At 45.3% G+C, this 27797-nt stretch overlaps 1 protein-coding gene across 1 annotated transcript; it reads left to right on the top strand.

The window, feature by feature from the left end:
- Positions 1–27797, top strand: CD80 (CD80 molecule). The gene is made up of 7 exons (XM_084610294.1): positions 1–44; positions 1014–1123; positions 14803–15150; positions 17956–18234; positions 20207–20332; positions 22439–22583; positions 24966–27797. The coding sequence occupies exons 2-6, from the start codon at positions 1027–1029 to the stop codon at positions 22564–22566; spliced, it is 978 nt and encodes a 325-aa protein (XP_084466420.1). The 5' UTR covers positions 1–44; positions 1014–1026; the 3' UTR covers positions 22567–22583; positions 24966–27797.

The raw sequence follows: 27797 nt of genomic DNA, 5'->3' as shown, positions 1-27797 counted from the left end.
CCCATACCCCACGGCAAGAGGGAGAAGGAGCCCCTGGAATACAAGTGAGTGCTCTCGGTTTTTGTCTTGCTGCGGGTGACTCTGGGGGCCTCTATTGGAGTGGTTTGGCCCTTTGCTTTCCTCTGCTAGCAGTTCACTACTGTCTGGCTGAATGGCATGTTTCTGGTAATGTTGGGCTCTGTGGGGTGCTGACAAGCAAGAATGTGTCATCTTTAAATTGGTCAGAAATCTGCCGGGCTGGAAAGCAAACCTCTGAATACCTTGAGCGGATGATTTTAAAAAGGAGGCTCTTATGAGTTGAGGCAGAATGGGAGGACGCAGGCTTTGAGGACACTGACTCCCTCTTGCTGGGGCCATGCCTCTTTAATAAACAGCTTTCTCCTGAGCTGTAAATCCAGCAGCTCTCCAGCACTGAATTCACTTCCCAAATGCTGAAAGGCCAAAGCAGCTGGGTGCAGTTTGAGGAAGTCCTGAGGCTATTCTAGGCTCCTGGCCAACTCCAGAATAATAGGGGGAGGCACAAAGGTCATGTAAAGCCAGCCTCCTGATTTTACACCAACCAGAGCCTTGGTGCACTGAGAATGGGGCTCAGTGTGTTTTGTGTATAGAGCAGAGGATTTAGGAATTGGGGCTCCTGGGCTGTATTGCCAAATCTGCCACTGGTGAGTGGCAAGGACCTTGGGAAAGTCACCTAACCGCACCTTCAGAATAACCCCCATAGCACCCAGAACTAACCCTTGAAAAGGCCATTAGACTTTCCCAAGCAAAGCAGATCACCCAGTCCACAATGAAACTCATGGAGGGTGAACAGCACGCTGACACTCAGGCTTAATTAACCAATGTTTGTAAAGTGCTATGGGATCCTGCTGGATGATCAACACTATAGACGTGCTACATGGTGTATCACTCGTCCAAAGAGTTAAGATTTCTGGTCAATGCAAGGGTTCAGTTACTAACTCATCAATTCCTTCTTGTTTCACTCCTTTTCTTTTCTCTGCCTTTTTTTATCCGAGGAGTTCTGAGAAAATGGTGTGTGCGGCTGGGGCTGAACTGATGTGGTCTGGACTGGCGCTAAAGAATTGGTTCTGGCAGGGCCTCTTTGTGCTTCACTTCACTAGTCTAGGTAAGTGGACAAGTTCAGTTCCATTTTTGTATCTCAGGAGCTTTGTCTCCCTCGTTCCCCACACTAGGCTGGTGAGGAGCATTGGGGCAGAAACTTGGGGGGCTGGAGCTGCTGCTGCTGCATGTTGTGGGGACAGAGAGAAGACTGCAGCTTCCAAGGTAGTGCCTTTCACTCTTTCTAAAATTTAGTAGAAATATCAGGGTGCTGGGGAGAGCCCTGATGGCCTGTGGGGGTTAATACTCTACGCAAGAACTGGATTTCTGATCCTGGTCCCACTCCTCTGAACAGACCCAACCATAAGCGTGTGTGACCTATGTGCCTATGTTGGGCCCTGCACTCCCCACACCCATGAGGTGCTGTCTAGAAGGGCATCCTCAATTCCATAGCCGCAGCCCCATCGGAGCAGTGCCTGCAGGCCACAGCAGAGAGAGAATTCCCAAGACACCCTTGTCCGCTCTCTGTTTGGAAAGTGGCAGTTCTCCTCCATCTTGGCTTCCTAGGCCAAGTGGGTCACTAAAGACTGCTGAGTCTCAATAGTGTGAGGGGTGAGGGTTCCCCACGGGCAGGGTGAGCACCAGAGGCAGGCAGGAAGGGATGTGGGAAAGTGCCTGGTCTGAGTCTGGGGGGGTCCATGCAAGTGCTACTTTTCATAGGGCCACACAAAGCTAAGAGCCAGCTGTGCTGCCAAGGATAGGCAGGGTGTTAATGGGTGGGTGTTCTCTCATTGCTCAGCGGTACCCTTTCCAGTCACTGAAGCCCTGCCCTGTCCAGTCTTCCCTTGACTGGAAGGATAGGGGCTGATTCAGAGCTTCTGGGACAGAAGTGCTTCTAAGCTCCCAGGAGATGCAGAAATGGAAAGAGATCATTTCTCCTCTGGGAAATGTACAATAAACTGGTCATTGCAAAATCACACAATCAACAATTCCCCTAATGCAGGCTTAGATTACTGGTCTTGGGACTGAGTCATATATCCTGTCCCCTCGCCCTCTCCAAGAGTCTGCTGCTAGGCCCATTGAATTCAATAGGCTTTTGAGATCAGTCCTCACAGCTGTGTGAAATGTTAACACCGGAACCGCAAAGCACATACAGTTCTCCTGAGCTTGGATCCCTTACAGATTTGAAGCATTAGGCTTAATGACAGTTTCCGTGTAGTTCATGACACTTTAGAGCAAACTGTGCTGAACTGTGGCTTTGCATAAAAGTTGTTCAAAATTCTGAGTTTTTCATGGTAGTATTATGAAATGGGGGAAAACTTTGTCATTTCCACAGAGTTTCACTTTAAGATTGAGTTTGTTCAAACCTGAAACTCAAAGCAAAACTTGGGGAATTTCACATGGAATTAAACATGCAGTCCCCTGTAAAGCAAACCACCACGTTTTCAAGGGCTCTTTTCTCTCTCCCAATCTCCTAACCACACATATAAATATGTGTCATAAACATAATACATGTATTTGTGAGTAATGCATCCATCCACACTCATGCTGTAATGCTATGCCGCACTAAACCATCGTGTGTATGTGTATAAGTGTGTGTGTGTGTACGAGAAGGCCACATTACTGATGAGTAATGTGACATGTTTCCCCAAAATTATACTAAGCCCAGGATAGACAATACGCAGGCCTTCACCACTGACAGTTTTAAGGTCTAATCAATAGAAACAGGAGCTTTATCCCATTAGAAAGCCAGGAACTGTCCTTTCCAAAGGAACAGTCCTTCTGTTTCTAATCCTGGTAGACTGCAAGATGCTTGATTTGAACACTATGGCATTAACAAGCAGAGAAAAGCTTTGGAGATTTCTAAAATGTACTGGTTATAATTTTTTCTCCTCTCTGAGCCGGGGGACTCAGATAGTATCAAGGCACCTTGAAGTGCCTCAAGTTGGGTACCCAAAATCAGTGACTATTTTTGAGCCTTAAATGCTTTTGCAAAATAGAAGCTTTGATACATACCCTACTTTGTGATGTATGGATTAAGGGCTAAATGACAGCAGGTAGATACCATGGTGATGGGCACTCTAGAAGAACCTACAGTAGTCATTATTTTACTATGACATGGAACAAAATTGTTCTAAGCCTGTGATATAAAATTCAGGACCCTTTTAGAGGTTAACTAAAGCTGCACCATGTTTAGGAAACAGAACATTGTATAATAAAATCTAAACCAGCATCATCCCCTGAATACATATGTTTATTGCCCCTTGAGGCGAATAAAATGACCTTCAGTGGGCAATAATTCCTGAAGCTATTTTCTTCAACCTGTGGCACAATATTTACTGTATCAACTATAGCCCTTAGCTTGTGTGTGTGTGTGTATCATATATATACACACACACACACAAGAGCTATAGTGGATACAGTGTGTATATATAGATACACACACACAGACAGTCACTGTTAGTGATTGCTATAGATAGTGTAACCTCAGGGCTTTCGTTCTAACTCTATCTTTCCAAATGCTCATAACTTTCTGAACATTTCTCCTTTGTGGCTGGTGTTTTTCATGCGTGGGTCCCCGTTCTCAGGTTCCAACACGCTGCACTCAGCACAGGACCTGGGATAGGGCAGGGAAGGGTTGCAAAGGTGGCTTCAAGCCATCTTTGTGCTTCCCCAATTCCCCAGGGCTTCCTGAGATCACTTCAAGTCCTAGCGTAACTTAGAGTAGCCTTAGAGCTATTCTAAGTTATGCTGGCTCGTAACAGCCCCTTAGGGTGGGTCTACACTGCAGCTGGGCGCTAGCCACCCAAGCCTCCACTGGTGCAGCAACATCCACACTGCTATTTTTAGCACACTAACTAGAGCCAAGGTAGCCTGAGTCTGTCAGTTCAGGCTGGGAGGCTCGCTCTGTGCTGCAGTGTGGACGTACCCTTAGAAACTCTTATACTGGCCAACGGTTGCTGGATCTCAGTGTGCTCCTGGCCTACCCCCGGTGTTGGTGAAGACCAGAAGGAGGTGACGTAGAGCCAATGGAGCCATCCTTAGCCATCCATTCTCACTTGCTGGGAGAAGCTCCTACTACCCCTTTAATACGGTTATGCAGCCTCTTTGCCTGCCCGGAGTGGTGCCAAGGGTCAGGATCTGGTTCCTGGGCTCTGGCCAGCGGTGAATTTTTTTGGAAAGTTTTGAGGAAAATCCCTGCAACATTTTTGAGTTATTGGAAGGTGGGGAAATACACTTCCTTCAGCAATGAAAGAAAATGTTTCCTCACCAACAACTCAAAAGAGCTGGGAATCCCCTCTCTAATGCATGTGACAATAGCCAGCTCAGGGAGGAGATGGTTTCTATTGGGCGTGGTGGGAGAGACTAAAAATCAAAAAGGGTAGCATGCTCAGTGGGCATCGGCAAAGTTTTCATCAGCTACTAATGACTCTCTGTCCATTTGTGGCCAGTTTCTGTGCAATTCCCATTAGGACTAGGGGCTGTACCGGGGCCAGACTGCAATGAGGAAATTGCAAATGTTTCACTGACGCAGCCACAGCCCAAGCGGTCAAGCCATGCAAATTCAGTTTCTGCCTTTTTGCTACTGCTGCCCCTGTCTCTTTTGCCTTTTTGGATGAGCTGCTGCCTCCTCAGAACCCAAAGATGCAGAAACAATTTATTCAGCCAAAAATATCGGCAGCAAAAGTTAGAATTGACTCCTTCCAACCTTCCACCCCAAGCTGCCCAGAAATATAAAGAGCGAGCTAGAAAGTCTAGTCGGGATCATAGTTTATGGATGCTTTCTTTCCTTTCCCCTCTCTTTGTTCTATTTTCTTTACATAAAAGTAAAAACCCCCAAAGAAATGTACTACATTTAAACTTTGTATTAAGTTGCATATTCAAATGTTCACATCAGGCGCTGTCAGAGTTACTCTGAAGACCTTAGCTCACCTACATTTATCCAGTTAGACTCTTCTATATAAATCCAAACAAATCCAGTGTGCACATGTGTGAGTTCATATTACTCTGAGGCCATTAACTTTTGCTGACTCCTCAGCATTTACATTTGTTGTTTCAGAGTAACAGCCGTGTTAGTCTGTATTCGCAAAAAGAAAAGGAGTACTTGTGGCACGTTAGAGACTAACCAATTTATTTGAGCATAAGCTTTCATGAGCTACAGCTCACTTCATCGGATGCATACTGTGGAAAGTGTAGAAGATCTTTTTATATACACACAAAGCATGAAAAAATACCTCCTCCCACCCCACTCTCCTGCTGGTAATAGCTTATCTAAAGTGATCACTCTCCTTACAATGTGTATGATAATCAAGTTGGGCCATTTCCAGCACAAATCCAGGTTTTACCCCCCCCCCACACACACACACACAAACCCACTCTCCTGCTGGTAATAGCTTATCTAAAGTGACCACTCTCCTTACAATGTGTATGATAATCACATAATAACAAACATTTGTTGTGTTATTGTTGTATTGAATTTATGTAGAGGTGTTTTGCATTTAATGACGTGAGGTCTTTGTCTGAGCTGTGCGTTCAGTAGATGTATTTTTACATGTGCTGTGCCTTTAGCCAGGTGAGCGACATTGGTAAATGCCCTCAGGAAGGCTGAAGGCTCTAAAATTCAGCGTTGTGCGAAAGAGGCCAGTTGCTGTTTTTAAATGGATCAGAGCTCAAATCTAGTTGTAACAACTCGATTCCCTCCAAGGAACATCACTGGTAGATTCAGAAGGTCATTCGAGAATATGCAAATGGTTCCAAATGCGGAACTGCCACGGACTGTGCTTCTGCTTTTCTCTCTTACCTTTTCAAATATCACTTCAGTTCATTGGTCCCAGGGGACTCCCTGACTGAAAATGAAAGTGCTGACTGACTGCTGGCTGGGCAGTGACTAATGATGACGTCTTCCTACATACAGGACACAGTACATTTCACTTTCCTCTGATTCTGCAGTATAACAACATTGGATAATAAAAATTAAAGGTGGGAAAGATAATCTAGTCAAACCCTGCCACTGCAACTTGCAAACTTGTTCTATGTAGAGCATGTGACCGCCTGTCTACCTTTGACTGTTCTAAGACGTGTTCATCACTTCCTTTGGGAAACTATTTCGGTCTAAAGAGATCTTGCTGTTAGAAAGTGCTTGCAATTCAACATAGATGGTCCTCTCATGGACTCATACTTTTAGCTTTTTTCCCCTTGGGACTGCCCTCTACAATTTCTCTCCATCCTTGGTCTTTATACCTTTCAGATAGTTATAGTCAAATAGTTGTAGAATGCAATTTTATTCTCCTTTAATGATCACTTAGCCGGTTAGATTAAATACATATATATATATAAAATATTTCCTCAACCTCACATTTTGGATTATTGCCAAGATTCCCACCTCAGTGCCCTAGTGGATACATGCCCATTAGAGCAGAGGGCTTGGAGTAAGGACTCTGGGTTTCTATTCCCTGCCCTATCACTAACTTGTGCATTTTCAGGGAAGTCACTTAAACCAAAAGTGTTCACTAATTTGGGGTACCCAATCTGAGGCATGTAGGGCTTGATTTTCACAGGTGTTGGGCACTTACAGCATCTATTCACATAAGATGTGGGATGGGTATCTGAAAACTTGAGGCACCCAAAATTAGTAGACACTTGAAAATTTGGGCCTTAACCTTTGTGCCTCAGTTTTTCTTGTTATAAAAAGAAAAGGAGTACTTGTGGCACCTTAGAGACTAACCAATTTATTTGAGCATAAGCTTACGTGAGCTACAGCTCACTTCATCGGATGCATACTGTGAAAAATACAGAAGATGTTTTTATACACACAAACCATGAAAAAATGGGTGTTTATCACTACAAAATGTTTTCTCTCCTCCCACCCCACTCTCCTGCTGGTAATAGCTTAATAGCTGGTAAGCTATTACCAGCAGGAGAGTCGGGTGAGGGGAGAGAAAACCTTTTGTAGTGATAAACACCCATTTTTTCATGGTTTGTGTGTATAAAAAGATCTTCTGTACTTTCCACAGTATGCATCCGATGAAGTGAGCTGTAGCTCACGAAAGCTTATGCTCAAATAAATTGGTTAGTCTCTAAGGTGCCACAAGTACGCCTTTTCTTTTTGCGAATACAGACTAACACGGCTGTTGCTCTGAAATCTCTCGTTATAAAGTGGGGATAATACTCAGGCGGGGGTTTTGTGACGGACGTGCTTTGAGAACTGCCTCAGTAGGAAGGTGCTACAGAACGGCAAAGTATTCTACTAGAAAGTACTATTCAGGACTGGGTTCCAACCAGGGATAGATGAATCTTGAAAAAACTTAACAAATTCATCCCAATCTCTGTGCTCTACACATCCCCCTAGAATGGTCTTGCACAACTTCTACTTCTGGTCATGCCCCAAACCAGCAAGCGCAAGAATGCTGAGGAAATGTCGGGGTGGGGGGGGGGAGGGAGTTGTTTTAAAGGAACCGTCATTTTTCTAACCTCAGAGAAGATCCAGGTTTGGATTTGAATTCTGAGTGAATGTTCAACTCAGTCCTTTCTTATCCTAACTTGGTTTGTCTGCTCCTAGTGCTGGAAGAGGGTTTCAGTGGGTCTTTCACTCCCTCTCCCCTCTCTTCCCACAACAAAAACCGCTCCCCTTCCATCCTATACCCCAGCTCTGCTGATATGCATTAAAGAAAACCACCCTCCCCCCTGCCCAGCACGCATATTCCATTTGTCTCAGAATAACCCGAGTGGGAGGGGCACAATAAAAGTCAAGGCAAATAGACCTTTAAAAAAGTCATTCATCCAGTCTGAATGTCTTCACTTGGATCCAAGCAGCTAAGAAAGCGGAATCCATCAGGGTTTTGTCCCTCACAGCTCCTTGTTTGGATGTAACATATTGGCTAGTGGCAATACAGTCTTGCTACCATGAGTTGTGATCTTTCTTATCTTGTAAACTAGGTAGAGTTGGGACTTGAAGTACCCCAGTGGGTGGCTTGCACAGGGAAGTGGAGTTCAGAGGGCAGTGTTCATGTGCCCCCATTATGGTGACGCTGATGTGGGGCATGTCACTGTGTTGCTAGAGATGGTGCCAAGGTGACACCCTCTTGACTACATGGTTATTAAAGCTTCCCTGGCATGTCTTAGGAGTTACTAATTAAAGATCAAGGCACTTCTAATGCTGAATTGTTTTTCTTATCAGCAAAGTTATTGTCACATCAGTGACTCAGTAAAAATGCCCCCGTCTTACTCAGTGTATCTGCTCCCTGGCTGCAAGTCTTTGGGCTGTGGTCTGCTCACTGTAGTGACACAAACAAGTTTAGGCAAAGTGGGGATGACTGTAGTCCAATTCTTGCTGAGTAAGAATTACAACAATGGACAGCATGCTGATTAGCACCCAACGTGCTCTGCTTTGAACTGCCTGTGACAGGCTTGGGTTAAATTGGGTGGGAGGGAAGTCGTGGTGCTGGACATGCTTTGATCTTCAGTAACATAGTAAACAATGTTGTTATTGAGGTTGATATTACCATCATTAGGCTTCAGAGCTAACTTGCCACTGAGATGAATAGGGGTAACACACTTCCCAGACCTACGAGTTCATGCTATTTTGCAGGCTCAGCATCAGTGCATCGCTTTCACATGGTTCATGTTTTCCAGGCTTTCTTCATAATCATAAGGGCTAGAGACCTCTTTTAAACCAAAAAAAATAAAATAAAAATAAAAATGTTAAAATGGTGTTAAGATTGAAAGTATGTATCAGTACCTTAAGGATAAAAGAAATTGTAGAGAAGTTGTAATTGTCTTCAAACCAAGCCTTTTAAATCCAGGAAATTGAGGGTTAAGGTTATGCTTAAAAGAAATACAAACATAAGGCAATAACGCACAGTTTGCGGCTTCTAACCCACCTTAACTTTGCCTTATAGAGATGACATGACACAGCTATGTGATTACGTTAAAGGCATTAAGGAGATGGTAAAGTATTTTAGGGACAAAAAGAATCCTAACAATGATATAGTCCTTTACTAGATGGAAGTGGTAGAATTGTCAGTGACAATTCAGAAAAGGCAGAAATGTTCAATGAAAAAGCTAGACAATGTAGTGATGTGGTGGTGGTGTTGATGATGAAATATTTTCCATTCCACTAGTATCTCTGGAGATGTTAGACAGCAGCTACTAAAGTTAGACATTTTAAAATCAGCAGGTCCAAATACTTTCATTCGAGAGTTTTAAAAGAGTTGCAGAGGAGCAGTCTAGACCGTTATTGCTGATTGTCAATAAGTCTTGGAACAGTGGTGAACTTCTAGAGGATTTAAAGAAAGCTAATTAGTGCCACTATTTAAAAAGAATAAATGGGATGGTCTGGGTAATCACAGGCCTGTCAGCCTGACATCAGTCCTGGGAAAAATAGTGGAATGTCTGATATGGGACGTGATTAGTAAAGAATTAAAGTAGGGTAATATAATTAATGCCAATCAACGTAGTTTTTGGAAAATAGATCTTGTCAAACTAAATGGATAATTTTTTTAATGAGCCTAGAAGTTTGGTTGATAAAGGTAATAGTGTTGATGTACTATACTTACAGTTCTTGTAAGGTATTTATCTTGGTACCACGTGGCATTAAGAAACTAGAACCAAATAAAATCAACATTGGAATGCTTTAAATGGATTAAAACTGACTAACCAATTGATCTAAAAATGTAAATGTACTTAGGGAATCATTATCAATGGATGAGTTTTTAGTGGGGTTCCAGAGGCATCTGTTCTTGTCCCTGTACTATTTAACATTTTTATCAATGACCTGGAAGAAAGCATAAAACATCAGTGATAAAATTTGCAGATGACACAAGGATTGTGGGAGTGGTAAATAATGAAGAAGACAGGTTACTGATACAGATTGGTCTGGGTCACTTGGTAAACTGGGTACAAGTAAACTATGTGTTTTAATACGGTCAAGTGTACAGTTATACCTCTAGGAACAAAGAATGTAGGCCATACTTACAGGCTGGGGCCCCCTATTCTGGGAAGCAGTGACTCTGAAAAGGACTTGGGGGTCATGGTGGATAATCAGCTGAACATGAGCTACCAGTGCAATGCTGTGGCCAAAAGGGCTAATGAAATCCTTAGAATTCCAGGGGAATACTGAGAAGGAGTAGAGAGGTTATTTTACCTCTGTATTTGGAATTGGTGAGACTGCTACTCGAATACCGCATCCAGTTCTGGTGCCCACAATTCAGGAAGGATGTTGATGATCAATTGGAGAAGGTTCGAAGATGAGCCCCGAGGATGATTAGATTGGAAAACATGTCCTACAGTGATATTCAGTTACCTCAATCTGTTTATCTTAACAAAGAGACAGTTAAGGTGACTTGATCATAGTCTACAAACATCTGTGTCCAGTATGGAAATTTGATAATAAAGGACACTTCTAGTAGACAAAAGTTATAACAAGATTCAGTGGCTGGAAGTAGACAAATTCAGACTAGAAACAAAGCGTGCTCTTTTTTTTTTTTTTTTTTTTTTTTGTAACTGTGAGAGTAATTAACCATTGGAACAATTTACCAAGGGTCAAGGTGGATTCTCCACCATCAGCAATTTTTAAATCAAGATTGTATATTTTTCTAAAGATGTGCTTTCATTCAAACAGGAATTAAATCAGGGAAGTTCTGTGGCCTGTGGTATACAAGAGGTCAGACTAGATGATCATGGTCCCTTCTGGCCTTAGAATCCATGAATTTGCATGTACGGTCCCAGTCTAGAGGAAATTCAGTTTTAAAAACAAATTCGATTTCTTTCATACCTTTCCCTCCTCCTCATAGAATCAGTACAGAGTAGAATTAAGGTTGCTTTGGGCACAGTTGACACACACTGAAAACCTATAAGGAAATGGGACTGAATACAACTCCTGGTGACATAAAAAACCTATCTATTTTTTAAAGAGCTGCTCTATTTCTATCTTCCTTCTCCGCACTACATCTGTGGTGCTTCTGGAAGAAGAGCTTCTGGCCCACCAAGGAGTACCTGGTCACTAAGAGCTGGATTTACAGCTGCTTTGCATTGTCAGAGCGTGCAGCACAAAGCTGCTGAAGCATATTGGTGAACCGGACCCTTAATTTGCAATTGACTTATTGGTGTGCAGGGCTCTCTTACTGATTCCAGCACTTGGGAAGGGGTTCAGGGAGAACCCATTGTTGAGTCCAGTATCTCTGTGCTCCTGCCTCATTTTCCCAGTACAGTGCTGCCTCTGTGCACAGTAGAACCGAAATAGAAGTGCCATAGGAATCCTGTCAAATACTCATGCCCAAGCTAATGTGCAGCCACCTACTATACAGCTACATAATCTTTAAAGCGTACTACCAGTTGGGCCAAATCTACCAAAGACTGCTCTCAGCACATGTGCCCTGTCTTCCTCATACCACTGAGGCATTACAACCAATAGAATTGTTGCATGCAAATTAGCTTCAGAGGAAGGGTGATGATTTGTTGAGTTACCTCCGATGTCACACCAGCCCCACTTATGAGTTACCTGAGCTGTTGACAGGAGCCTGTCCATAGCAAATATACTCATAACAATTAGAGACAACAGTAATTCATCTTAAATACAACCACATTGCCTGAGATATAGCCTATGCCCAATATGAACTATATGGAAATTTTAAAATATCTGTTATCCCATTGCTAAGATCATTTGGGACAGGAAAATAATGAAGCAGGTGCAAATTTCTTTAAAGACCTACTTAATTAATTTTAATTGATAACCTAATTATTGAATTTATTTGTAAATTCTTGGAAAAATCACTTTATGGATATATGTATTGTATATTTTGATATCTGATGTTGACAGTTTGTGTTTTAATGGTTATAAAGCTTTAATTTTTTGAACCTCAGTATCTGCTGTCATTAAATAATTTCCTGACCCCGCAACTGTTAAAAAAAAAAAAGATAAAAAATAAAAAATAAATGCTTAAAACCCATAATTTTGCACAATGGAGAAACTTTAAATTGAAAAAAATTAAAATGCTTAAAAATAACCATTGATATTATCCACTGAAATTATGTATATAAATTCTGCCAACCTTACTGCTAACGCTTCCTTATTGCCTTGTTATGCTCAGAGCACCTCTCCTGATCAGCACTCTACTCCTTCTGCCTGACCCATGCAGAGATCTAATCATAGCACTGTCTCTGATCAAGTAGGTAGTAAAGTGGGAATCACCAAGCAAATGGAGTTGGAGTTCCTGTGTCCTTTGTAGGAAGCAACTAAGGAAATCCCTGCATCTTGCTCTCTTCTGTGGGAGGAGTGAGAGAACTGAAATTCCTTCCTCTATCCCTGACTCCTTCATCCGTGGGGTCACAATGAAGTATCCATTCTGGGTACAGAGAGCAAGGACCAAGAGGATTTCATAGGCGGGTTGGGAAGAGGGGGGAATTTTTGTCTAGATGATTCATTAAAATGTTTTTTCCATAGTGGATGCCTTCTACAGAGTATGGTTATGGGGAACATTAGGTACGTAAATCTGGACTGGCTTCAGTTTTCATGTTTGCTTTGCAATTCACCTTTAAAGTAAACTCATATGAACTGGGGACTTTTGTGGAGCTGCATGACTCTCCCTGGACTGTGGTTGCTTCAGGCTTAAAGTGTTCGGGTTGCAGTTTCATGGGTGCAGTGCCTTTTAAGGGCAGGTGTGACATCAGCAGGAGTTTCCAGCCTCTGCATATGTACTGCCGAGGAGGTTTTTGTTCTCCTTTTGGTTGCAGAGGAGACTCTTGGTGGCAAAGTGTGGAGAACCTCATGCAACTCATGATGCGATGTCTCATTGACATTTACAGCTACGCCCACTCTTCTCTATAATAAAAAAAAGCAAAAAACCCAGCTCCATTGGGTGGTGATATCAGGCCAAAATCCCAAAGTTTCAGTTGCTGTTATCGGAAGTCTAGCAATGATAGTAACTGAGCTGGAAGGAGACACAAGCAGGAAGAAGACAGACACACTCAAAGAGGAGGAGCAGCAAGACATGCAGCTTAAGGTGGGCTGCGTTACACAGAGTAGCACACCTGATTGATAAAAAAGAGCTCTCCTTGGGATCTGTCACTAGCGAGGGGGCAATGAAGTGCCTGAGTCAAAGAAGAGCTCCCCAATTAAATGGAAAACACAATTTTGTATTTGCTGGACCTGGCATTTTTCTAAATGTTTCCTACTGATTTGCCATAAGGCAGGTGGGTGGAGCAGGGGCATGTGCTCTGGCAATGGATTCCCTGTGTATTTCATGCTGGAATCATGAAATCTCATGCTTTCGGTTTGGTTTGGTGTCTGAATTGTGAACTCTGGTTAATTGCAGGCACGCCTCCTGCAAATCAGGGAGCACCGGGGCAGGCTAAGATTTTTTTCCTTCTCTAGCACCTTCCAGGGAGGATCTCAGAGAGCTTTACAAGCAATGAGTTAAGCCTTAGGAGACCCTTTAGGGTTGGTAAGTATCGTTATCCCCACTTTGGGAAACTTGGCCACAGAGAGGTTAAGTGACTGGCCCAAAGCTACTCAGCAACTTATGGCAGAGGTCCCAATAGAACTGCCCACATTTTGCTTGAACCACAAGATCATTCTTTCTCTCCAGACACTGCTCTGTCACCACTCTGGGCCAATCAATCCTCAGCTAGCCTCTGCTCTGCTATCACGGGTCCTCTCCAGCCTTCCAGCTTGCCATCACCTCTGATGTCCTACCTCCACTGTGTGGCCAGATGGAGTGGGGGGAAGCTACTGTAGTGCTGCATTGCAGGACTAAGCATGGGAGCAGAGTGCAAAGGGGATACTGCAAAGCAGGGGAACCACTGCAGGACAGGGCTGGGTTGATCTTTTCTTTTCTTCCCCTTCATAAGTGTGCTGGCCTATTGTCACAAGGATGCTCATGAGCACCAAGCTGTGACATTGGTTTGTTAGCATAGGGGATGCTCATGAGCAGCGAGCTGCTAGTTTGGGTTTAGTGAGGCTCCTCATAAGCACCAGGGTATGTATCCAGATTTACTGTGGGGATGCTCATGAACTGTAGGCTATGTGTCTTGGTTTGTTCTTGTAGAGATGCTTGTGAATGTCGGGCTATGATGCTGGCTTGTTGTTGTAGGGTTGCTCATGAGTGCTGGTGTGTTGGCTTGGTTCTCCCTCCCTTCCCTTTACAAGAAAGATGCATTGCTGCATTTGCTTGGGGTTGGGGAAACACACAGGAAAACGACAGGGATTTTGCAAACAAACAGCTCTAGGAAGAGAGAGAAGAGATGTTTTGGTCCCTAACAGCTTTGACAACATACATCACCCCTTTAATGACAATAGTGATGATTACTTACTCTGAGTTTTGAAAGTTGTGACCTATTCTGCTTTCCATGCAGATGCTGCTGCTCTATTCATTTTCGCTAATCCACAGGTTTAGCAACCATTTTTTATTACTTAGATCTAGGGTGACCAGATATCAACTGTGAAAAAATGGGACGGGGTGGGGGGTAATAGGCATCTATATAAGAAAAAGGCCCAAAAAACGGGACTGTCCCTTTAAAAACGGGACATCTGGTCACCCTACTTAAATCCATACGTGAGACTGGAGCATCACAAGAACACATCACCGAGACAGGTCCCTTCCAGGAGAATATTTCAGTGTAAACTGGACAATGGAAAGTTCGGGCACGTCAGTGGGAGTAGACTGAGTTGTGATCAAGGGTGATGGAGTTGTAGGCAGAATGGGCATTACGGGTATATGACTGTCTCATGACATATGTTGTTATTTCCAGTTTGTTTCCCTGCAGTCTTTGCACAGGAAATGATGCTCAAAGCCAAAGTGGGAGACAGCGTCCTCCTGCCCTGCTGCTATAAACTACCCAGCCTATACGCCCTGTTTAAATATCGTGTTTACTGGCAAACAAAAAATTCAGAAGTAGCGATTGCTTACTCAAAAGGTGTGCAGCTCAAGACCGATGCAAAGTATGAGAACCGGACCACGATGGACCTACAGAACCTCACAATGTCGATCTTCCCAGTGAAACTATCAGACAACGACATATATAAATGCATAGTTCAAGAGCTAGAGGATGGAGCTTACAAGCGCGCATGTGACGTGACTGTGGTTTTAGCAGTTGTAGGTAAGTGGTGTGACCCAAATCATCAGAAGCCTTTAATTAATACACAAAGACCCAGGGGTTAAGATGGATGACTAGATGCATCATTGACTATGGCAACAGAACAGATAGGCCATAGCATCCTTGAGGAAGCGTAAGCATGGCTAAACTCAGCATTAGGATTCTATTTCCAATAGGATTACCTGCCATCCCCCTTCTTTAGCTCTGTCCTCCTACATGGCAGTCCACACTCAGGGCCAGATTTACACTTTACACACCCCTAGGCACAACATCTTCAGCGCCCCCCCACTTACTGACTCCCCACTGCCCAGCGCCCCCTGCACACACCCCCTCCACAACTGCCCAGTGCCCCACATAACCCCCCCCCACTACCCAGCGCCCCAACACACACAGACTTCCCACACCCGCCATGACCTAGCACTCCTCACCTCCTCACCGCCCAGAGCCCCCCCATAAGTCCCCCTACAGATCCACTCTCCTGTGCCCTGGCCACACTCACCGGTCCCGCTGGGAGGTGACTACGTCCACCGGGCTGAGCCGGCAGCACAACCAGGGCCAGTCAGGGATTGCTCTGGCCCCTCAGGAGAGCCGTGATCAGCCAGGCTGGAGCAGAAGTGGGGCCTGCCCACTTGCCCAGCAGGGCCCTCTGCATTGCATTGCTGAAGCCCCCCCGCCGCCAGGACTGGAGTGGCAAACTGAATTTTTTTTGGCACACAACTGGGCCATCCGCAGATGTGTGCTAATTGGGCTGTATGCAGCCCGCGGGCCGCAGGTTGAGAATCACTGGCGAACGTTTTAATTTTTAACTCATTTTTAACTTTTAGGTACTCCTAGAACGCCGATGTCCCTAGGCATGTGCCTACTGTGCCTAATTGGAAATCTGTTCCTGCCCACACTACTTCAAGCATTGAAAGCGGGTCTCCCCGCCCTCCCTGCCTTCCCTTGCCTGCTAGTAGTCTCTTTGGCATGGAGTTTATTCTGGGAGCCGCTCCAGAAAGTGCCATCACTGGTCTGTGCTTTGAGCTATTTGGCCCCTTGCTGCTTTCTAGGGTGAGGCACAGAGAAGTTGGGTCTCTCTCGTAGGGCAGGAGGAAGCGTTCCCTGCAAGGGAAGGTATGGTATGGTGGGAACACTGCTTTCTGGCCAGGCCCCACCTCTCAGCAGCCATAGACCCTTCCTGGTTTTGCCCCATCACTCTTGGAGAGCCCCACAACATTCTAGGGGACTGGCCAGTGCTGTAGGGATGAGACACTTCCATGCCCTAAGGGTTAAATAAGCCTGAGCTCAGATCTGTGCTTAAATGGCACCTGGTTGAAAGGGGTTCCAGACCCAGCCAATAAAAGTTGTACTATTCAAGCTGTCATTGAGGAGTGCACATGTCAGCCCCACATGGGGGGAAACCCCCTCTGGTTGGCTACTTTGCCACCTGCTGGGGTGTAAGCAGCCAATCAGAGCTAATGCAGGGACCGGCAAAGCTCTTCCTCTGCCCTGCCTTCCCCCACTCCCCAGGAGCCTATTCTTCCAGGAGAGGAGTGGTGAGCAGGAAGAGCCCAGCAGCTCAGGATGGCCCTGCTCCTTCTCCCCACCCCTCCTGTGAGCAATGGGGACAGGCTGGTGCCTGTGGTCTCTCCTTTGCCAGCAACACCAGCATGGGAAGGGGGACAGGGGATGCCACTGCAGCCACTCTTGGCCTGGGGAGTGACAAGGGGAGTGAAGAACCCCAGGAGCTGCAGGAAGAGCAGACATGAAGCTGGGAAAGGGCAGAATTGATGAGGAGCCAGGGGGGTAGAACAGATGTGGGAGCAGAATTAATGGGGCGGGTAGGGGAGACAGGCAGATGTTGATGATGTCACTTTCATTTCTATAGAAAATGATCTTTCCTCCCATGCACACTTTTTCAGACCAATGTAAGCACTGCCCCCAATAAATGGTTTAGTGGAGGAACAGGAGTGCTGTTGCTCAAAACGAATCTGAACCTTTCGTGGAAATTAGAAGAAATTCTATTCGCATCATCATTTTCCATTTGCACGGCTGCCTCTGTGGTAGCTGGTTTCAACTGAGAATAGAGACATTGATTTCTTTTTGACCCATATGACAGCAGAAAGTCCCAGAGATCTCGCAGGGAAGCCTCTATCTAGGTCCATGAATAAGCACTGGAATCTTCCACACCTTGAATGTGCATCTCTCCTGAGGTTTTCCCATCACTAGACCTCAGCCTGCCTTGCAGCAGCATGTATATAACACCCCCTGGTGTGCAGGGAACCCTGAAGGAACTGTCTCCCTATCAGCGAGTGAGAACTGAGGTGAAAAAAGAGACTTGTCCAGTTTCTTGCCTCCTATATTTCCAGAACACTCCACTCCCCCTCTTGTGGGATGCATCTCCTGTGGAGAGGAATATTCCTAGTGTTGACAAATTACTAGGACAACAGTGACTGAAAGTTGTTACCATGTGATGACTGTTCAATGCTCCTGTGTGAAATGAGCTAGTGGTTTCAGTCCAGTTTCTGGTTTAGCATTTTTGGTTAAGAAGGACACCTTACAAATGACCGTATGTCTAGAGAGACCGCACGCCACCACTGAATGTGGCAGCTGCTGAAACAGTGCACTGCAATACTGGAAAATAGTTTAGGACAGGAAGTGAAGGTGAATACCAGAATTCCCTATCCACCTGTAACTTTAGAAGGAATTTGGCGGCATTAGAATGCAAAGTGCTGTGGGCTCTTTAATGACAAGGCGTCAGGAAGCCTGCAATTTTGTGCTTCATCTGACAAAATGGTAATTAAATCTCTCTCACTACCTTTGCTCCAGCTGACTTCAGCAAGCCGGTCATATCAGCGGATGTACCCAAAGATGCTTGTGGCTCAACTGAGGTGATGGTGAACTGTTCTTCTCATGGGGGCTTTCCAAAGCCCAGAGTCTCCGGGATCCTCAATAATATGTCTGTGGATTGGCAAACCAAGCCAGCTGCCTCAGAAAACAGTCTCTATAATGTCACCGCCAAATTGCAGCTCAATCTGACTGAAGACATTGTCCTCACATGTACCATTGAGTATGATGACTTCAAAGTGTCCTCTAACTACTCTCTGAGTAAGTTTCTGCCAATTGTACGCAGTGTGTAATGAACTTGTGGAACTCGCTGAGGTACATAGCTCAGAAAGAAGGGTGCATTTACTCATGTCAGAATCGTGTCCACAGTTACACTAACATAAAACTTGCAAGCCCTCTCATTCCTGGCTCAAGGTCTGTTACTGGCTGCAATAATCAGGAAGAAATTCCATCTTCCCACACTCAGTAGTATTCCTAACATATGTATGTAGTAATGTACCATGATTGTATACAGTGCAGTGCAAAATAGAGGATCATACAATAAATAGGCCTGTGCCTGGAAAGGGGCAAGTGATAACAGACAGGGAGGGTGATGAAAGGCAGTACACGGAATGTGAGGTAGTCGTTACAGTCTAAATGCTTCACAGTGCAAAGGAGCTTGCAAGAAGATGCTTAAAGCCAGAGATTTAAAATAACATTTTTTTATTAAAAACAACATTTAAAACATGTTTCTATGCCCAATGTTCTGACTGTATGGATCCAGGCATTTCCAAGGGAAGCTAAGGAGAGATGCTGCTGCCCTTACCCATGGTAAATAGTGCCTTATTCATCATAGTCCTGCTGAACTCAATGGGACCTGTGAAGGTACCATTCAGCTTGAGCAAGGAGCTCAGAACCTGGCCCTCAGAGAATATTGCTAATAGCTGGACATAATGTCTAAATTCCCAGGAGGAAACAAGTATGAAGAAAAGGGCTCAACAGTATACTGCGTGGAATAGAAGAGAAGGAAGAAAAATCCCAGCAAACTAATCATAAAAAAACAATAGCCTGAGGTGATGACTGATTCTTTGAAGGCAGGGAGGGGAAACAACAGTGACAACAACAAAAAACACCTTTTGATTTTTAAAGTCGGTGGCCACTTTCACTTCAGTTTGTTGGGAACAGTCCTTAAAGCAACAAATGCTTGGGAGTCCCAGCTCCGGGCTAGCAGGGCTCACACGTGCAGCTGACAAGATTATGGGGAAAATAAAGCCAATGTCCAGGAAACTGAATGCTGCTAAATTTAGCCCAATCTTAGAATCATAGTCATTAGCAAGAGAAAAGCCCTATGAGATGAAGCATACATTTAGGCCATCTTCCTGCCAATGCAGGAGAGCTCCTTACTATAGAAGTGGTAATATGTGTCTAGTCTTTTAAATGTTCTAAGTGACAGGTGTTCCACCATCTGATGAGAATGGCAAGAGCATCTGAATCCATTGAAATAAAATTCCAGGCCTTCACTCTTTTTGCCCCCTACTCAGAGAACGATAGCTCAAATATGCCTTTTGCATTCATAGGTCTCTTTTATGTATCAGCCTGGAGGTATACATACTGCCCTGGCTTAGGTGTAAATGTACCTGAAACAAGAGAACCTGAGTAGCGCCTCTATGACTGGAAGTTTAATGCAGACTGTTCCTTAAAGGAAAAGAGTTTTGTTACTTCCCCACATAAACACCCATGGCCAACAGAGGCTTCTCAGGGCAGGCAGTGTCTGCTCTGTTAATCAGATAGGTTATGATCCTTAGTTCCTACTGTGTATTACCTCTGAGTGCACCTTTTTATGTCAAATTTGCCTATCTGCTTTTAGATATTCCCAGCCTTGCAGAACTCATGTAAAACACAGTTCATCCATGCCCAGTTCTGGAAGAAAATCCAGCACTTAAAACTACACAGATGTCATAAAAACCTTAAACCCAGAAAAATACTCTTGGGGAATGGGAGGCTTCCTCACAGCTTGAGTTCTAGCTTTGTCACTTTTGTGTACCAGGGAGCATACCCTGCCTGGAACTCCATATAGTTCAGCGACTATAAGGAGTGGCTGGATAATGTATTGCAAATAAGCATGTTACTGGCAAAAATAGCATTACTTGGCATTAGAATTTGGACAGAACAGGATTCTCAGACCCACTCTTGTGTGAAAGTGGCACTATGGTGAAGGGCCCTTCAGTTATATTTATCAATCCTTTCTTCTCAGAAAAACTAAAGGAATGTTCTTCTCCAAGACTTCTGCCCCAGGGGGCCATTATTGCCTCGAGTTTGGTTCTCATCTGCATCTTCCTTGTGGCCATTGCCTTGCTTTTAAAATATTTCTGGTGTCATGGTAAGTACAGTTCCTTTAATGAGAGTCACATTCATGGGCTGTTTTCTGTTGCCTCATAGAAAACTTGATAAAATGTACTATTTGGAAACGTTTCTGTTGATAGACTGGGGAAGGAAATGCAGAATATCCAATGCTCTGTTTGTATTAATTGTAACTGTCAATGTCACGGAGTATAGATTCATTACAGGGCTTTCCTAAAGGTTGGCAGCTATGTAGGTCCAGGGTTTTGGTTTGTTCCATTATAGGCAGGGAGCAACTGAGCCATTTGGGTCAGCATCAGAAACTGTGCAAAGTTGAATGATGTTTAGATCTAGGCCAATTTGGTTCAGACCTGTCTTTATGTACTGAAGCATATAAAGGAGCCCTTTGCCAGGGCTGTCACTGCTGTATAATCATCAAAAATATAGTGGAGTTTTTACCATTTAAAAAGACTTTGCCACCTATCCTCAAGCCCTCCACTACCAAGCTCCTATTTGCACCATCCCCTTGCTTCCCCCAGAATAACTTGGGGCCAGACTTACACAGCTATTTGGGCACCTGAAGATGCAGAGAGGCACCTAGTGGAATTTACAAAAGCAGAGTAGGCATCTCACTCCCACTGAAAGTCAACAGGAGTTAAGCACCTAACTCCCTTGGGCACTTTTGAAAATCCACCCAGAAACCTCTCTTCATCTCTAGGAATCTAAATACCTTCGTAAATCAGGCCCAAGAAAAATACATGAGCCTTACAGTGTGTCCTAAGGGTCACACAATCTAGGCTTTGGTCACAGGGGAAGTGAGCTTCAGAGTCCAGAATCATCCCTGCAGTGAAGATGCACTCTCAGTAGCCACTATCCTATTTATCATAGAATGTCAGGGTTGGAAGGGACCTCAGGAGGTCATCCAGTCCAATCCCCTGCTCAAAGCAGGCCCAATCCCCAATTTTTGCCCCAGATTCCTAAATGGCCCCCTCAAGGATTGAACTCACAACCCTGGGTTTAGCAGGCCAATGCTCAAACCACTGAGTTATCCCTCCCTCCTAAAGCAAGCACTGTTGGCCTGCATGTTTGAGCTGATCATAGTTGCAGTGCTGCCCCTCACTGGGAGAGGTTATTTCTAGTGTAGCTGGGACCCAAACCGCTGAAGGGCATTTATTTTCCTTGGGTGCACCACTGCTTCTGCAGCTAATTTCCAACGTGCTGTCTACAAGTGAGGAGTTGGGGTTTTGGTTTCTATCCGCTCACCCTACAAAATCAGCCTAGGCTCTGAGAGTCAAGCAACACTGTTTCCTCCTAATGCACCATCAGAGGCAGATTAAGCTTTTCTGGGGCCCTGGGCCACAGCAAGAGGGGGGTCCCTCCCTACCTCTTCCGCCTGCAGCCTTGCCCCTTCCGCCTGTGACCCCACCCACAGCCCCACCCCTTTCTGCCCCTTCCCCAGGGGTGGGGCCCAAGGGCCCACCCGTGTTCCACCCAGGGTACCCCCCATTTTGTCCCCCCACTGCAGCCCTGCAACTCCTTTTGCTCCTTTCTCTCCCCCGCTCCCCACAGCCCCAAGACCGGAGAAGCTCTGTCCCCGTGCCATGGCCCTGGGGCACAGCAGGAAGTGAGAGCTCCTACAGTCCCAGGCCACCAGGGGTGGGGTGGGGTGGGGTGGAGGGAGGGTTTTGCCCGGGGACAGGGGTGGGGGCCGCTGCGGGGGAGGGAGGGCTGGCTTTGGAACAGGGTCAGGGGCTGTTGGGGGGGCTTTCCACATCCTGTGGCTTCAGTGGCAGAATTTTTCCAGTGCCCCCCAGTCGGTGGGGTCCGCTGGGCACAGGCCCCATGTCCTGAAGTCCTAGTTCTGCACCAGCGGGATTTGGTGTATATCTGCGACACCACCCAAAAGGCCCAAACCAGCCAATGAGAATATGGTTATAGACAATCGCTCGAACATGCTGAAGGGAACAATCCTGCCAAGTGAGTGATGGCACTAGAACGAAGAGCTCGTCTCCATCTGGTTTCCTTGATTATACTCTGATATTCCACTTGAAGGGATCAAAATGTGGCTGAAGGAAGCATTTGGATCCAGTACTGTTGAGTGCACTGGAATTCTGAGCACTTAAGAGGGTTTGTCTTCTTTCCATAGGCTGCGAACAACTGCGGTGCTCTCACTCCCCTGTCCCCCAAGATCCAATAGTGGGAACTGAAATAAAAGAGGGTGTAAGAGTTGTCATTCACTCCCCTGAAGTAACGTTGGAAGCAGAATCTTTCTGATTAGACCGTATTTGCAGGTAACTTTCTCCCCCGTTTGTTGAGGGCAAAATAGATGCTCCTATGCTATGCAGTGGGTAACGTTAGCACACAAATTGTTCTGTTGTTTTCTGGGGTCAAGGCTGTAGGGCTTTGTGGCCACTCACATTTGGACAGATGACATGATCTTCTGGAGTGAAGGTGTCTCCCAGCTGGATAACTGCAGAGATTTTGTTTATATTTAAAGTGAACGTAGTAATGGTGAAAGATGCCAGTGGTCTTCAGTTTCTTCAAGTCTCTTGATCCTTTTCGCAATATAATGGGTACTGCATTAGTGTAAGATCCCTTCCTGCCACCCCTCCAATTTGCCCCAGCTCCAGAGTTCACACCAGCAGGGGAGAAAGAGGAGCTCTTGATAAATCGAGCTCTTGGTTGCTCTGCGGAGACTGCAGACCAGGAGGCTGGTTATTGCCTTAGAGGTGGGTTTGTTCATTTCACAAACAGGCCAACAAACAACTCTCAAGGCCAATGTCTTTCAGTCGCTACTAAATTGAATCCGATTTGACCTGTTCACCAGCTATCAACCTCTTACCAGTCTGATGTGCTATCCTGGCCCCCTGGCAACTATTTCTGGTGAACTGCACATAGACCATGTGCCTCTCCTGCTACATATAATGGCCACAGTGGCCAGAGGTGTTGAGAGTGGGCACAACTGTGAGTGAACAACTCAATTTTTCATAATTGGCTCCTAAGGTCTATCTACGCAGCTGCCAGCAGTGAGCTTCCCAGCCCAGGTCAACAGACTCAGGCTCAGGGGGCTCACACAACCACGCTGGAACTAGCTGTGCGGACTGCCCACCCTCCCACCCCAGACTTCAGACCCCGAGCTGCAACATCTACCTGGCTATTTTTAGCATGGTAGCGTGAACCCTGCAAGCCTGAGTCTGTTGACCTAAATGCTCATCCATCTCTGAGGCACTTCCCTCCAAACCCTCCTCTTCAGTAGCTTGAGGAGAGTTTTCTCCCTCTCAGGATTCCCAATGTGAGCAGTGAGGTGGGCGACAGGGTGTGAGGTATCCAATAGCTTCATTGGAGCCCCAGAAGGAGGAGATGGCTTGAAAATGCTGTTTATTTTTGATAGATCAAGTGAAAGATGTTGGGGAGGTTTCTGGGGAATGGTCAACATGGAAATGGGGGTGTTAGAAAATGGAAGCACAAGTGGGTCACTGTCCTATAATTACAGAGTGAGGAAAAACTCTGGTTACACCTCTACAATGACTTTGGGCACGGGGGAGCCCCTCTCCTTACTCCTGATACCTGACTTGATTTACAGCTGACTCTTCCTCTTGAGGACCCAGATTGACAAATAAGAATCAAAGCAAAGGAAAAAATAAATGCTATTGAGTAAGGCTCAGAATTACAGATCTTTGAGATGCTGTTTCCAAATGCCTGGGGGTTGGGGATGGAATTGGAACTGCTCAACTGTGTCTTAAACCCTGTTCTCCTAACAAAGGTTTTCCTATAGGTGAGGGGAAGGAACGGGGGGAGAGTGGATCTGAGCAATAAGAGCTAATAATTATTAATAAATAATTATTTTGGGGGAAATGTCCTGGGTTCTCTCTCTGCTGTCCCAGTGGCCAGTGTGTGCAGCATGGTGACAGGTGTGAAGTCCTAGGGCGTCACGCTTGTTTGTTTTTCTGTTCTGAGAATGGATCGGCTCACAACTTGACAGGCTGTGAGAATGAAGGAAGGGGAAATCATCATAGTTAGTGTTTCTCATTTCCAAACCCAGCCACCCACTCTCACTGTCCTATGGGGAAGGCCCCATCTGGAACAGATACTAAATCTTGGTTAGCAAGTAGTCCGAGGGGGTTTATCAGCACAGATTCTATGGTAGGAGTTTCCCTACTGAATAAATTCATTCCACTGCATTCCTCTTTCTCAAAATCCTCCTGGCTATTCTGTAAATATTTGGTTGTTCCCAGTCCTGATGCTTGAAATAGCTGCTGTCTAGTGGGCAGACCTGTAGATCAGGTGTCAGAACTACTGAGATCTGTTGCTGATCTTGGGACAGTCTCTTACACTAAAATGCAGAGTTTATCTAAGTACCAACCACAGCCCGTTGTAAGTCAGATAGGCTGGTTTGCTGCTGATTCATTCTTACTGCCCAAAGTAAACCCTATCCCCAGACAACCTGCAGGCTTTCACAAGGACCAAAGACTGGCCCAGATTCCAACCCAAAGTGTGGCGCCCTAGTGGTGTGTGGCTTGCCGTGCCTGCCCTCACCCAGGCAAAGCACCCCGTCTGCTACTGCTTTTTAGATTAGATGCCGTCATGAAGTCTGCAGATGGTTCTGTTATCTCTGACAGTCATTTTCATGGATGTTTTAGGAGTAAAAAAATCTAACCTTTGTGTCCCCTCAGATCTTGTACCCCGTGTGCCCTGCACTGCAGTCCCCATTGTCCTCTGTGGCCAAGGCTTCTTCCATAGACTGTTTGGCTCTTCCAGAAGAGGATGACGGAGCAGGCAGGAAATCTGCTCAAGAGGACTGGGAAAATGGTGTTTTGTGAATAAACACCACCACCACAGAAGCGTTCGGACAGTAACGCACCAGAGCCCTGTGTCTGCAATGCCACCTCAAAGGAAGCTCCATTTTCCTGATTAGCTGCAAGAAGAAATATTGCCAGCATCCTGATGCTCCAGGACACCACCTGCCTCCTCAGAGTTTGGGATGTTTGGCTTTGACACTGCCACTAAGGCGAGGGTGGCCTGTGGTGCTTTACCAGGTAGCCCATCTTTAGTAAGGAGGGGCTGGCCCTTGGGAGATGACAGGTCCCAATGTACAATCTTGAGCCAAGCACAGACTGCACCTCTTTGTTAGAGCTGAGGGCAGCTGTAATCTGTTCCATTCTATGCATGGTCCTTGGGCTTGGACATGTTGCCAGTAGAGTTCTTGGAGTAGAGTTTGGATTAAGAATGTATTGAGGACCTGACAATCACAGATGTCTCCTGTCTTGGGCCCCTTCTCCAGTAAGGATGCAAGGTGCAGCCACTCCTTAAGGAAGAACTGAACAGAGACAGGGAAATACGTCTTATGCTTATTTCACCAGCCATAACATTTAGTGTAGTCTGGAGTGACATTAATATACTGACACCCTGCCCATTTGCTAACTAACGTGCGTACAGCTATCTGCCTCATTTGCAGCGCAATGCTAGTACTCGTGACCTGTTGTCCCAAAAACCTCTCCAGCTAGTGAATCAAAGATACAGCTCTGCTAGTTCACCCCAAAGAGGAAGCTGATGTGCCAAAAGCTCATCTGCACATTCCAGCCAACTAACAGCATGCAGACACACCCAACTGGTACTTTTTATATGTATTTCCCCTGGTCAACACTCATATGTGGTCAGATTGCTCAGCAGCTAACTTACATGAATGTAACATGAAATAGAAAATTTCTGTCTAGTACCAAAAACACAGGTCTGCTCCTCTTAAGGGTGTGTGGGGATGTGTGAATACAACACCCTTGTTACCACTGCTTCTCCACAAGGCTTGAGGTGGGCTGAGTCTTTAGTTTCTTGCAGGAAACTTGGTAGTATGGGACTACCCTGGCCAAGGATGCTGCTGTTCAGTCTATGGCTGCTGTTCTCAGAGTCTGTCCCCTGTATCCATTCAGAAGCTGAAGCATGGAAGAGCCCGACTTGGGCTCTAGCATTGGATAGGACCTATCCAGATCTCGCCTGAATGGTTTTATTGCCTACTGTGTAGGAAAGAGCGATTTCTCATTTTGAGGGGAAAACCAAAACCCAACAGGCTGCTTGCACAATGGGATTTACTAACATAACTCCGCCCCAGTTTGCTTATCATATTCTATTCTACCCCTTCTGCTTTGTCTTTAAAGCTAACTGGTTATAGGCTCTGTGAGTTACAGCTTCATTCAGCCTGTTCTGCAGCCATTGTTCGGGGGGGAACCAGTAACCGCATGGCAGTAGTGCAGAGTGGATACTAACTGTGGAGACTGGTTGCGCATCACAGAGTTCTCATTGGTCACTTTTTTGACGTTGCTGCAACCAATGAGTGCACAGCTGGGAGGCAGCACTGGGACACCCTAATCCTACACTCCTCTTTCTGGTAAATAGGTGTGTATGAGAGAAATTACTGGCGGGAAACCAAGCCAATAAAGGCAGCTTAAGGAAGCTCAAGCTCTGGGTGAGACACCTGTGCAAGTTAGGATGGTGGTGGGAATGGTGTCACATTTTTCTTTTCTTCCCATTCCTACTACCCACCAACCAGTCTGTACTCTTGCTACTGACAGCTTTAACTACTGCATTCTCCTACTGGGCCACGGTCCACTATGCCACTCTGTACTTACTTGCCCACTCTCAGCTTTGTGCCTTCTTTCATGCTGCTCTGTAACTTCCCCCTCTCCTCCTAGAAATGCATCTGTACCACAATGGCTTTCCTGTTTAAAATAAAAACAAAACCAAAAAGCACCAGGCATACTCCCAACCCTCTTCCTCCAGCTGTTCCATACTTAATATGCGATCCTAACTGAAGCCTGTAAGCTCTCTGGGGCAGGGTTTTTCTGTTGAGCATATGCTTTTGTAAATCACCAGATACCCTTCGACATTGTAAATAATTCCTTCTAGCTGAGCTAAGGGATTTCACACTGACAGAAATACAGGAAATGTAGGGTTTGATTTTTCCCACACCATAAAACATGTTTTATGTTTTCTACTGTCTCACAGTGTTTTCAGTGAAATGCACATGGTTTCCATGAGACCTTTCAGCTTATTTAATGTCTGAACCAATGTAACAGGTGAACTGCTTTCAGTTTAACATCTTCATTTTGGCTAAGATATTCTATGGGGTTTTTTCCCCCCTTAATTGTATTAAAAGGTAAACTCTGCATTTGGTTTCCTTTTCTTAATAATAAACATATCCACTCTATGTGCTGAGAAATTACAGGAGCTCATTAGCTTCTACACTGGCTAAAAGCTATATAGTCACAGAGTAAGCAGCAGGATGTAGATCTACAATGGGGAATCAGGGTCAATCGTGCACCACCTAACATTTAAAGAACAGGAGTACTTGTGGCACCTTAGAGTCTAACAAATTTATTAGCGCTTAAGCTTTCGTGGGCTACAGCCCACTTCATCAGATGCATAGAATGGAACATATAGTAAGATAGATATATACACACACACACACACACACACACACAGCTACGTTGGAAGTTACCATACAAACTGTGAGA

This window comes from Lepidochelys olivacea (genome assembly GCF_965140295.1).
Source record: "Lepidochelys olivacea isolate rLepOli2 genome assembly, chromosome: 1".
Lineage (NCBI taxonomy): Eukaryota > Metazoa > Chordata > Testudines > Cheloniidae > Lepidochelys > Lepidochelys olivacea.
The sequence above is the reverse complement of the archived record's forward strand: the minus strand, read 5'-3'. Positions and strand labels throughout refer to the sequence as shown.

Excerpts from the sequence above, each read along its gene's own strand:
- CD80 (XM_084610294.1), top strand. The coding sequence starts at position 1,027 with ATGGTGTGTGCGGCTGGGGCTGAACTGATGTGGTCTGGACTGGCGCTA. Across the intron at positions 1,124-14,802 it reads GCTTCACTTCACTAGTCTAG|TTTGTTTCCCTGCAGTCTTT; the intron begins GTAAGTGGACAA and ends TGTTATTTCCAG. Across the intron at positions 18,235-20,206 it reads GTCCTCTAACTACTCTCTGA|AAAAACTAAAGGAATGTTCT; the intron begins GTAAGTTTCTGC and ends CTTTCTTCTCAG.